The sequence below is a fragment of the Pteropus alecto genome, unplaced genomic scaffold (genome assembly GCF_000325575.1).
Source record: "Pteropus alecto unplaced genomic scaffold, ASM32557v1 scaffold5, whole genome shotgun sequence".
NCBI lineage: Eukaryota > Metazoa > Chordata > Mammalia > Chiroptera > Pteropodidae > Pteropus > Pteropus alecto.
The window spans coordinates 4531492-4543873 of NW_006441953.1; the positions used below are offsets into that span (position 1 = coordinate 4531492).

A 12382-nucleotide genomic window follows, 5' to 3' on the forward strand; every position below is an offset into this window, starting at 1 on the left:
AGCACCCCAGCCTGGTTCCCCGCGCGCAGCCGCGCAGCCGCCCGGGCCTCGCCTCCCGACATGGATTTCCTCCTGGCACTGGTGCTCGGGTCCTCGCTCTACCTGCCGGCGGCCGCCGAGTTCGACGGGAGGTGAGTGGGCCACGGGGCGCCCTCTCCGCCTCCTTTCCCACGCTAATCTCCCACGGTCCGAGGGCCCCTAGCCTGGAGCGATGGCGCTGTCGCAGAGGCGTCCCTCCGTCCAGAAGCTGGGCCACCGCATCGCCTCGGCGGGAGGAGAGCCGTCGAGCCGCTCTCACCAGCGCGACTCCCAGGCCGAGCCGGAGCTCGGACACACAGCTCCCGGCTCGGGATCAGAGTCTGGGGAGACGGGAGGCTCGAGCCCGACATCTCGGCTCTGAGGGCCTGGGTCAGCCGTTAAGAGGAGGTGACGCGCGGGGCATCCCTTTGAGGGGAACCTGTAGGTCTTGATTTAGACGGCACTTCAGTGGGGAAACTTTCTGGTGGCCGTGGCCAAATCCGGGCTCGGAGCTGTCAGGGTCGCTCACACCAAGGGTGGCACTCGGCTTCCACGGGGCAATCGTCTGCCTCCCCACTTGATTTTCTTGAGGGAGGAGGACTCGAAATAAGGATTGACGTTGGGGGACGCTGTGTGTGTGTGTGTGTGTGTGTGTGTGTGTGTGTGTCTAGTCAGCGGGGGTGGGTGGGCCCGCGCGCGCCCACACAGCCCTGAGACCTCGGGCGAGCCTGACTTCGGCGTGCTCTGACAGGTTCCAACAACCAGGCTGCGTCTCCGCTGTCACTCAGCCCGTCCTCCCGCCGCGGCGCGCGGCGCCCTCTCCCCCGCCGCCGGGTGCGCTCGGCGAGTGTGAGTGAGTGAGTGAGTGAGCGAGCGAGCGTGTGTGTGTGTGTGTGTGTGTGTCGGGAGGGCGGTGTGGGTTACCCCACCTCCGCGCAGTTACAGACCAGACTCGCCCCGAGCACCGATCGCTGCTGCTCGCGCAGAAACCCAGCGGAAGCAAGCAGGCGAGATTTTCACTTGGGTCACACCGCTTTCCAGTCGCTCTCTTTCAGCGACCCCCTCCCCCCTCACCATCAATTATCTCCCTGCGCAGCCCTAAAGACTGCCGCACCTGTTTTACTTGCAATCTTGGAACGAATCAATTCCACGATTGATTGGCTTTCTTGTACCTGGAGGGGAACGGAAGGGAACCAGTGGAGCGCAACCGCTTGTTTACCACCTGGTCGGAGGAAATAAAAAAAATTCGGGGTGATTTTGTACTTTGGGTTTGGGGGCATAATGGGGAGATAAAGGATAGGGGAATTGATTAATAGAAATAAAGAAAAGTCGGGTAGCGGCCAGAGGCTATTAAAAAAAATGTTTAAAGCAATTCTTTGCCCACTTTCGGGTTTGTTGTGCTTTTCTTGCACACCCGTTTGTAACAAGAAATATGTCAGATGATTATGCATAAGATTTTAATGTAGCTTTAAAAAGCTGTCTAAAACAGCCAGTTAAAATATTGATCCCGGTGGTGGTGGGGAGTCATTTAGGTGTCTAAACAAGGAAATCATTTACCAAATAAGGTGCCAAAGTGGAATCTGGTGGATAAATCGGTATCCTGACATTAAATACTTTTTTTAGTCCTTATTTACATTAGAGAGGAAGATAACACGAATTGTTGATGCAGGAAAGTTTCAAACCACAAGGACACTTGAGATGTTAGCAGCACTTTAAACTCTCTTTGATTTTATTTAGACTTCTTTTTCTAGTGCATTTTTTTCTGGGAACTTTTTTTCACCAAAGAGCCAAATCTCGAAAGAGTTCTGTTGATTTTGAGGAACCTCCTCTCTTTCTGCCCCTTCCCACATCTACCTTTTATATGTGGCAGATTTTTTTTTGCTTTCTGCTTTGACATGTCTAAATACTTTTTCAATTTATGATGAATAAGTCAAAACTGGTCTTCCCCCCAGTAACAGGTGTGGGTCTTTGAGGAATCTGTTTTATTTCATGCTTCAGAAGCCACCCTGTGAGAGGCAGCCTTGAGAAACTTGGTTTTAGCTGTTGCTATTTTCATTTAAGGATTTTCCCCTCCCCTTTCACCTACTCGTGTGTGTGTGTGTGTGTGTGTGTGTGTGTGTGTGTGTGTGTGTAACTGTCTGAAATTTGAAATTAGATCACAGCAGACTGTTTCCCCGAAGGTGTTTTATCCTTAAATTTCTACAGGCTTGAAGGCGTTCATAGAAAATGGTTGGATGCGATTTAATTTTTTTTTCTAAAATAACAGGAAATTATTTTCAATTTCAAAAGCGTCTTTATTTATTTTCAATCTTTTTGTTTGGTAGGTGGCCCAGGCAAATAGTGTCTTCAGTTGGCCTGTGTCGTTATGGTGGGAGGATTGACTGCTGCTGGGGCTGGGCCCGCCGGTCCTGGGGACAATGTCAGCGTGAGTATCATCACCCTGAGGACTTCATCTCCCTGGGAGTTGGGGCTGTCCACCCTCATTCATGGCTTCACTCTGCATATTGGAGGGCTCATTACAAGCAAGGCATGGTGGTGGTGTGGTTCTGGCATGGGAGTTTCCAGGTACAGGCCCTGGCTCCTTATCCTACCCCATTCCAACTTGAGCCACCTGTAGTAAGGAGCCAGTTTTGTTATTCACGGGATGCTCATTTCAGTATTTGTCCCCAGTATCTCCCATCTCCTGTTTTCTCACCAGGTTCACTCTTTTCTTTGCTCCAGGCTCTGAGATGGGGGTAAGATAATGAGTCTAGACTGTATTTACACTAAATAAACTCTGAACCTTATAGCACTTATAAAATCCTTACCATAGCTGTTGTGTAAAGTGGCCGATTTGTAAATCCTTTTTTGAAGTAAGGTTGTATTGACTGTGTTCTTAGTGGACCACCCAGTATAATCAAATAACACCTCTGAAATAACATCATTTTTTAAGTTTTATAAGTAATCTTGTAAATGTCAAATCAGAACACTGATTTTTACCTTTTCCATAACACAATGGATATTTTTATGGTAAAAAAAAAATAGAGCTACATCACAGAAGTTTGAGAAATTTTTTTGCAGAATTTTATCTGGATCTCAAAATTGCATGTCACTCCCCTTACAAAAAAAAAAAATCCACAAAAATCACGTAAATTTCAGGGGCATCTTTAGAATGATAGTTTGGCGGGTCTGTCGAGGTGATGGGAACTAAGCTGGATTCTTTACATCCCAATGTTTTACTGCCAGTGATAAAGGAATAGAGAGAGAGAGCTAGAATATGGAAGGGTAGTTCAGAAGGCTGGAGCTGGAAGGGGAGGAGTGTGCCTCAGAGATGTGTTGGTAACGTGAAGAGTTGAGTAAATTAAGTTCAGAAAAGTTAGAAGTTCCCTTAGCTGTTTTAGTCTTTGAGAATTGCATGTGATATCTACCCCAAACTTCCTAAAGGGCGTAGAGTGACAGTCACAGGTTGCCTCTGTCATTATACATGTAGACTGACGTCTCTAGTTGGGGATGGAAAGATAACAGGAACTAGTGTTTGTCTACCTGCAAGCCACTGGGCCAGACCTTTTGCACAGTTGGGATATTGCATTCCATTATAAAGGGAGACAGCAGTAACTTCAGATTCCAGTAAACAAAAGAACTACATGAAGCTGCTGTGCTCCCACTGTTTTTAAGAGAAGATGGTCAGAAAGAAGAATCATAGCTGGTGGAATATAGTCTTCTGCCAGTTTTACCACAGTCAGAAGTGTTTGCACAGCTGGAGGCCACAGGTGTGGAATTTGAAGAGCAATCAGGCTTTGATAATCAAAGGGTGAAGAGAGAACCCTTCTTTAGGCCCAACACACGTACCTTTCCCAAATAAAACGTGTAGTGTCTTTTCAGGAATGGAGATAGTTTCCTCCTCCTTTGCCGCCTTAATTGGCGAGACACTTTCAGAGCTAATGTTGAAGTGCTTTGGGGTGTGCACAGTCCCCCCACCCATCCCAGGACAAGGCTGCGCTGGCATAATGCCCTGAGCAGAGTGGAGCGTGCCTTCCCTGAAGGCAGAGGGCCAGGGCAATGGGCAGAGAGGCATAGGAGCACACACGTACCCCGCCACATGTGCTAAAAGAATTCCAAGGAGAAAACTCCTCTATCTCTTAGAGGTATTCCCCAGAAAGAACCTCGAGGAGCTGTTCTTTGTCTCTCTGCCATGTCATTGAATCTTCTTTAGTATATACCAGCTTGGTGATTCTGAATTTGAATGAGTATAAAGGCCTTTCAAAGTTCTAGTGGCATTACAAAATTTAAACATCAAAACAATTTCCTAGCATTTCGCTTTTTGCACAGTAGCCTTCCCAGCAAATATAGGATGCTATTTTATTTTCTATACCTTCATTTTGTTTCTGAAAGATCGAAAGTGGTCAGATAGAGTATTTGATATTATTCTTGTTATCCCTCAAGAATCTGAGGATGTTGCAACATGGCATGAGTTAATTCTTGAAATGGTAATGTTATAAAAACGTGTAAGATGATCCTGCATGAATCACAGTTTACCTTAATTTAGATTTGGTGAAAGTTTGAGAGACAGCATAGTGGAGGGCAACATGGACTCTGGAGCATGACTGCCTAGATTTAAATTAGTTGCACCTCTTATTAGCTGTGTGACCCTGAGCAAGTCATTCAATCTCTGTATGCTTCATTTTCCTCATCTCTAAAACAGATCTAAAATAGTACAATACCTCATAGGTATAACCATAGGAAATTGAAATAAGTTATTATTTGTAAAGCACTTAAAATTATTCCTGGCACAGAGTAAACACTACATATGTTCGGTGAAGTTAAAGAAATATAAAGGAATACTGCTGTTGAAACAGTGTCGTGGGGTGAGACATACCCGTGCTAGCGGAGTCTTTGTTCTCTAGGCATGCTATACATATTTTATATTTATACTGCTGAAATAAAAAAATCGGCTCTAAATTCTCCTTGTGTTGCAATAAAATAAAATGCCTTTAAATTACAAAGGGCCAGATGGATCTTTACCATTAATATTGTAGATGGCAAAGTTGTAAAAATGAGTTCAAAGATGGACATGTCCTTGTGTGTGTTTAATTTTTCCAGAATCTCAGATGGTCCAAATGTCTTGTCAGTTCAGAGAGGCCCCCGTCTTTGTTTTGCTATTAACAGGTAGAGGAATGTGGGATGAGAGGTCAGCTCAAAGTGGGAAGAACTGCACCCAAAGGGGCTTGCTAGGGACAAATGGAAAACTCCTGATTCGTTTTTTCAAGAAAGCCTTTGTGAAGTTAAAACCTTTGTCACTGTATTTATTCAAGGAAAATGCCTTGGTATTCTTTAACAGTTACATCTGGTAATGGATTACCTATAAAAATTCCAACGAGTTTCTGGGAAATTTAATGTGAAAAATGTTTTTGCCTCTCTGACCCTTAAATAATCTCCGCGTTCTTTCACATGAGGAGACTTCTCCCTTCCTTATGAAATGTGCCCTGGTTCTCACTTTTTTTCTGAATGATTCACTTTGGAATTTTCCTTCAAATCAGTGCAGCAAAATAAAAGGAAGCTATTTCCACCTAGACCCAGAAGCTCCCACTTTATCCCTTAGAAGACGTGTGTGTAAGCTGGAGAGGCTGTACCCTTACGCTGGATATTTATCAGATCTCGTACCCTATTGCAGTGTCACTGGGCTGCGTGTTTATTCCATTTGGTTGCACGTATGTGAGATATTTGACTCAATGTTCATGGGGTCAAATATATGTGTTTCCACAAAACATGCTATATTTTATTTTCACTTGCTACCAGCTTTTCCTGGACTTGTTTGGAAAGGCCAGCACCACTGCAGGCACTAGCATTGCTCAGGCTCAGCTCCTGGCCCACCGTGTCTAGCCACAAAGCCACATTCAACCAGACTTCCTGTCCTCTCTGGGACTGAGGAAGGGAGGATCAGAGATGCTACCCAAACAGGCAGGCATAGGAGCTGTCCTTGTGCTTCCTGCCCGTGCCATCCAACACTCCGTCCCAACATTCCTGCCAGCTAAGAAAGCACAGCCTTCCAGAAATAGGCAGGTTGTGTTTTCATAGTTCTTTTAAAGGTCATACCCTTGCTTTTTGTCTTGTTATTCTTTATATTGTATTCTTGACTCATAAACAGATCATTATATATTGAGACTTCAAAATTTGAGGTCATACCCTTGCTTCTTTCTGTCTTTTGATTCTTTATATTGTATTCTTTACTCATAAACAGATCTCTACATATTGAAAATTCAGAATTTGATTTTCTCATTGTCTTGAGCTTTATCAGCTATTAATGAGGCTCTGTTATGAAGGGAAATTTTCTTAATATGTTCATAACACACTGATGGTTACATATTTACAGTACACAGCAGCTTAACCACTCATATTGTAGTAAAATATGTTTCTTGCTCTGTAATTATTCTATTTCTTAACTTTTCCATCATATTAATGGCTCACTTCATTTTAATTATTTTAACAATTTCTCTACTACCAAGTGGACATCTCTGTAATAAAGATTTCTTGGGGTTTGTATATTTATTTGAAAAAGCAGTGTATGACTTGGAACCAATTCTTAACTAAAATAAAAAGCACTAGACTGCTGGGGGCACCTGAGTCCAGCCCTAACTTTTATACTTGATTAGCTATTTAACATTTCTCAGCTGCAGTTTTCTTATTTGACAAGCAGATTTCTAAGATTCCATAATGTGGAAAAGAGTATAGAGGATCTAGATATGGTATTTCTATATAGTTGTCTTTCTGTTTATTGGGCGATTTGGCAGCATATGTGGTTATGACAATAGTGTTTCTGTTGAAAGCGCTTTATAGAGGTGTGAAGAAAAATGCAAAATAACAACTCGTTCCAGGTTTCAATAAAGCTATTCAGTTTTTGAGTTATTTGGCTGTCAGTGAGTGATTTTTGGTTTCTGACGGAAATTATGTGAATTGAGGTGGTTTTGCATCATTTTTACTTAACACCAGGCAAAATACAGATGTTTTATGTTTTATGTTTCTCTGGAGATTTGGAAAGATGTAAAACCTAGAGTTTCACCTTGTTTTATTAGCTCGAAACCTCATTTCCTCCTACCTCTCCCCGAAGTTAGTAAAGGCTACAAATGTACAATTGCCATATAAAGTGAAATTTTTGGATTCTTATCAACATTAGATAAACATAGCTTACTAGTGCAAACTAGTGACTAAAAAATAGTAATTCATTTTGGAGTCATCAAGTAATTTTAGTTGGATGATCTTTATTATTGGTTATTGATTGTGGACCACTGGTAAGAATGATGAGTGAATTGTTGAATTTTTTCTGTATTTCAAATGAAAGGTTAATAGTTTAAGCAGGGAATTTTGTTTTAGTAAATAAAACATTTAATTTTCATGTTTCATTCCTTACATTTATCTGGGTTCAGAAACTCAGCCTTGTAAATGGAACATGATTATTAATTTTTGCTCATTATGCTGGCCATTGACTTCTGACTACTAGTCACAAAATTATGTAGATTACATCTTTCTTTAGTTACTTAGATTTTGAACAATTTAAAAAAAAATAACCAAGAGTAAATAAGAAACGTTGGCATTGAGTTTGAAGGCCATACATAGCGTTTCCCCTCAGAAAGGTTATTTCTAGTGAATGTCTTTCCCTTTATAGTCAACAACTATGGCAACCTTCATTGAACATGAATTTAATGATGGTTAATTATACATACTCTAGGTGTAACTGGGAACCTCAAAGTGAATTGTGTAGCCCAGAGCCACCTGGAAGACTGGTAGCAGCTTCCAGGGCTGGCTTAATGGAGCATGCTTCACTGCTTAATGTTTATTAGCTTCCTTCTCCAATTTTGGGGCGAGAATGCAGAATCTGCTCTTTTTTTGAGGTAGGAATAAAAGCAAGGTGGCAGACCATCCTAACTATTTTCAGCACTAAATCTGAATCTCCAAGTCCTTAGGAAGTTTTTTTTTCCAGTTTAATTTCAGTAATTCTTTTTCCCCCTAGATTTATTGAAATATAATTGACATATAGCACTGTATAAGTTTAAGGTAGACAGCATGGTTTGACTTTCATATGTTGTGACATTATTACCACAATAAGTTTAGTTGTCATTCATTATATAGTAGATAAAAAAGAAAAAAAAATATATTTTTTTCCCTGTGATGAGAGCTCTTAGCATCTACTGCCTTAACAGCTTTTATGTATACCATACAGCAGTAGTAACTTACAGTCATGTTGTACATCACGCCCCTAGAACTTATGTATCTTATAACTGGAAGTTTGTACCTTTTGAACCCCTTCCTTCAATTCCTCCTCCCCCATCCCCACCTCTGGTAGGAAATGAAGTTTTTGATTAAGTTTATTCAACCACTACTTTCCATGAAAGGTTATTTAAGAACACCTTGTAACTTCAAGTGGTCTTGGAATGCAGATCCAAATGAAAATCAGTGTTGAAGATGTTTGACCTTTTCAAGCAGGTAGTTTTTGAGTATGTATAGTCTTGAAAGTTAAGTTTCACAGAAATTCATTCTTTCGTTCTTTTCCTCCATTAGGACTGACCTTTATATAATGCTATTAAGATCTAATAACCTAAGATCCTCTCATAAAGTTAATCTGAGCAGATCTTAACCTTTATGGATTAGAAATTTTCGTACTTCTCAAGCTGGGAAGTCAGGCCAAGGAAAGGGGAAGCACTCTAGTCACTATAAATTCAGCTTCTAGATCTGCCCTCAGACACCCAGTACTGGGAGACGCCGCTGGCAAGTGCACGCACACGTATGCACACGGTGCCTGAGATACGCTTCAGGCCCCAGAAACAGTGTGTTTGCTGCTTGAGAACTTTGTGATAAACTTTGAAAAATATAAGCGTGCTTCCCCCGCCCCGCTTCCCCCCTTTTTCTATTATAGCAACTGTAATGGACAGCATTTCGGTATGGTGCTTTTTATCTGCACCATACCGATGTTATATGCACTTTGAATCAGTTAAATCAACTGTATGCTTTGAAAGTGATAATCCAGTGATAGTGAATGATTCTATGCAGCATCCTTCAGTAAGTAATGGAAGAGATTGATCACAGGCCAGGGCCTTCTTCATGTTGGAGATGAAGCAGGAGGGAAGGGTTCTCATTACTCTCCACTCCTCACCCACCACCATACACAGATACTTTTGCCCCTTTCTCACCAATTTAGTGCAGGTTTCAAAAAAAAAATTTTTAATATTTATTTTGTAAGAGAAAACGTATTCATTTCCTCAAATAGTCCTCTGCAGAGTAATGAGTACTGTCAGTTTTTTGTGTATGCTTCAGAAATATTTTACATACTTACAGGCAAATTCCTATATATCTCCTCCCCCATCACTTTTATACAAATTAAAGCATATGGTATATACACCATTCTCTGCCTTGCTTCTTTTTCTTAACCGTACATCTTGAAAGGCTTTCTTTATCACCAGTGTACAATGAGCCTGCTCACTTTTTTATGGATTCACAGTATTCCATTGTATAGCTAGACCATAATTTATTAACTGGTTTCTTATCAATGAACATTTATGTTGATTCCAATCTTTTACTAATACAATTCTAAAATAAGCAACTTTGAACATTGGAAAATATTGTTTTGCATGAGTTCTAATTTTTCTGTTAGACCATTTTTTTTTCTATGTGGTCAAACAGCATATACACTTGTAATTTTGACCAACTGTTTTCTTACTTGGTAGTAAATAGGTAATGGGAAAGACTGGATTGCAAAGCTGCCTTAAGGCTCTGGCAATTTTATTCCCAGAATTGGATCTGTTGCTTGATTCTAGGATGCTCTGGTCCCTATTCTTTCCCCAAAACCCCTCTGACAAGTTATTGAAGAATTCTCTGTCCCCACTTTTCATCTGTTTCTTCTTGGACCAGAAGCAATGGGCTGATATTGGGAGGATGGAGTGAGGTTTGTCCGTTTGCCAGGATTTCCACCTGACTTCCTGCCTATCAGTTGTCTACTTTTTATGGATGTGAAGTCCTTTTTACTTTTAAGAAAGACTTACACCTTTTTTTTAGGAATTGCTTGATTCATTTGCCTTTTATTATCTTTATAGGTCAGCCATAATTTTTATAGCTATGTGTATAGTCTTTATTAGTATTTTTTACTAGACCTATGATCTGTTGAGGAGGATTATGTAGAATTTTGGTATCTGAATAAAGTTTTTTTGGACACTTGTTATGATATAAAGATTTTCAGGAAATATTAAAATAATGTACTAAAATATTTTTAGAAAGTGACTTTAAAACTGTAGGGCATACATTTTCCATTACTTGTTATAATCTCTATCTCAATTCTATACTTGTCTTATTTTAAAAAGTAAGAGATTCCAGAATAAGTAAAAAAATAAAGACTCAGGTTGAGAGAGAGAAGGCAGTGAAGGTAAGTCTAACTTCCCTGTTTTCCTGACACCTAGTTCTAACCCCAAGGAACTGTTTCCTATTGGTCTTTACAGAGATTTCTAAGCATTTCCAAAATTTTCTTTGTTCATAAAATATAACACCAAGTAAGAACTGTTCACTGTCTTCTTTTTTCATATAACATTATGTTTTGGAGACCCAACCTTATCAGTTCATATAAATCTGACTCATTCTTTGAAACGGCTGTCATTATATGGATGTGCACCATAATTAATTTAGAAATCCTCTATGCACATTTACATGGTTTTCAATATTTTTTATAAAATGTACTGCAGTGAATTCTCTAGACTCATCGTCACCATTGTGTACATTTAGATGTAGGAGAGTTATAGAGATATCCTGTTTTTATGTTAAGTATAGTAATTGAAGAGCTTTTATTTTATTTCTATAAATTTTCTTATATAAAATCTGTAACTTAAGATTAAACCATAGATAATATTACAAAGTATAAACCTTCTGGTCAGTCACTTTTCTGTATTTGATTTTTTAGAATATACCTTAAAAGACAAATAGAATTCGTTTTTTGTTTCTGTTTGTCCTTCCTTGTGTGGGGAAGGATGTGAGGTATCTTCCAGGAATGCATGCAATAATATGGGCAAATAGAATTAACAAGGGCTAGATGGAAGGGAAAAGGGGATAGGATAAAAGGTAAGATGTTGGGAAGAGAGTTATTAAAGTGTGTATATATAAGCCATAGGATCCTAAATATGTTTTGTAATTTGGCTCTTAGCTTCTGGTAGCCAAAGGAAAAAGGGTAGCGTTATTGCTCATATAATTCATATTGTTTCTAGCGAAAGAACAAACTAGTTATTTGGGAAAGCTCTGGCTCCTTTCACATATAGTTTTGAAAGAAGACTTTTATGTTGTCCTTCGCAGAGTGAGAGTGAATGATGGAATGGAAGGGGCCACAGAAACATTTCTACCATGAAGCCAGTGTTGGTTTTGTAAAGCTGTTTCTAAAAGATCCTCCAGCCTTAGATGAAGCCCTTGTTTTAGAAGTAGTTCATGGAAAGCTATTCTATGTACAGTTTAAGAAGCATTATCTACATACCTTAGCTCTATGATGCTTCAGCTTGATCCAGCCCAGAGTATCTATCCGTGATAAGTGAACTGTTCAGAGCTTTATGGACAATTCAGGTTAGACAATTCTACGTTCAAGTTAGATCTCTAACAACAGCCTGGACTGTGCTATATTGTTAATTAAAGGCCAGTTCATATATTTTTGCTATTTTTAGTACATATATTTTAAAGATCAGTTATCATCAATCAGTTGATGGAGTCAGTATTGTAGCAAACGGAGTACAGATAGGTGTCTCCTAGGATCCAGTCTAAGGAGGTTCTGTAAAGAAATCAGTGGGAGACTTTTTAATATAAATCTCGTATGAGTTATTTTTATATTCATTGGATATTGGTATATAAGCTCATCACTATTTCTCTATGTTCTTATTTATATGCAAATTGTGGCTCAGGGTACGAGGTGAGGCACAAACATTGCTTCCAGGCATCATTTATCCTACTTATGCTGTCACATGGAATAAAGGCCACTGAACCCAGGAACAGTAAAATGTTGGCCAGTGCTTATTTCCCCAAACTCCTGATTGTCACAGGTGTGAAAGGGGCCAACATGACCTTTAGTTGTTATCCTGGTTCACCTGGATTTCATGGAGGGCTCCTCTAAGTAAGCCACTGAGGCCTGAATAGACTCAAAGCAGAGCCTGTGGTAAGTACTCTTTACGTCCTCATCCAGACCCAAACTTAACGCCTTTTTACTGGTTTATGAGGAAAGGTTGATTTTCATGACTCCTGAAACCCCCGGGACACTGGAACCTGAACCTTGATGCACGCATGACCTAGGAGAATCAATCTCAATCTATCAGTCAATCAATATCTCTCTCTCTCTCTCTCTCCCTCTCTCCCTCTCTCCCTCTCTCCCTCTCTC

At 40.3% G+C, this 12382-nt stretch overlaps 1 protein-coding gene across 8 annotated transcripts in view; it reads left to right on the top strand.

Moving 5' to 3' along the window:
* The window catches only part of NPNT (nephronectin), a 79752-nt gene continuing 67370 nt past the window's right edge, over positions 1-12382 (top strand). For 6 of the 8 annotated variants that reach the window (XM_015594962.1, XM_015594961.2, XM_015594957.1 and 3 more), the window contains exons 1-2: positions 7-131; positions 2343-2443. In XM_015594962.1, coding sequence (XP_015450448.1) covers positions 61-131; positions 2343-2443 — 172 coding nt within the window. In that variant the 5' untranslated portion in view covers positions 7-60. Of the gene's footprint in view, positions 132-2342; positions 2444-12382 lie in introns of those variants that run through there. The other 2 variants (XM_025051764.1, XM_025051765.1) reach the window with 2 other exon arrangements.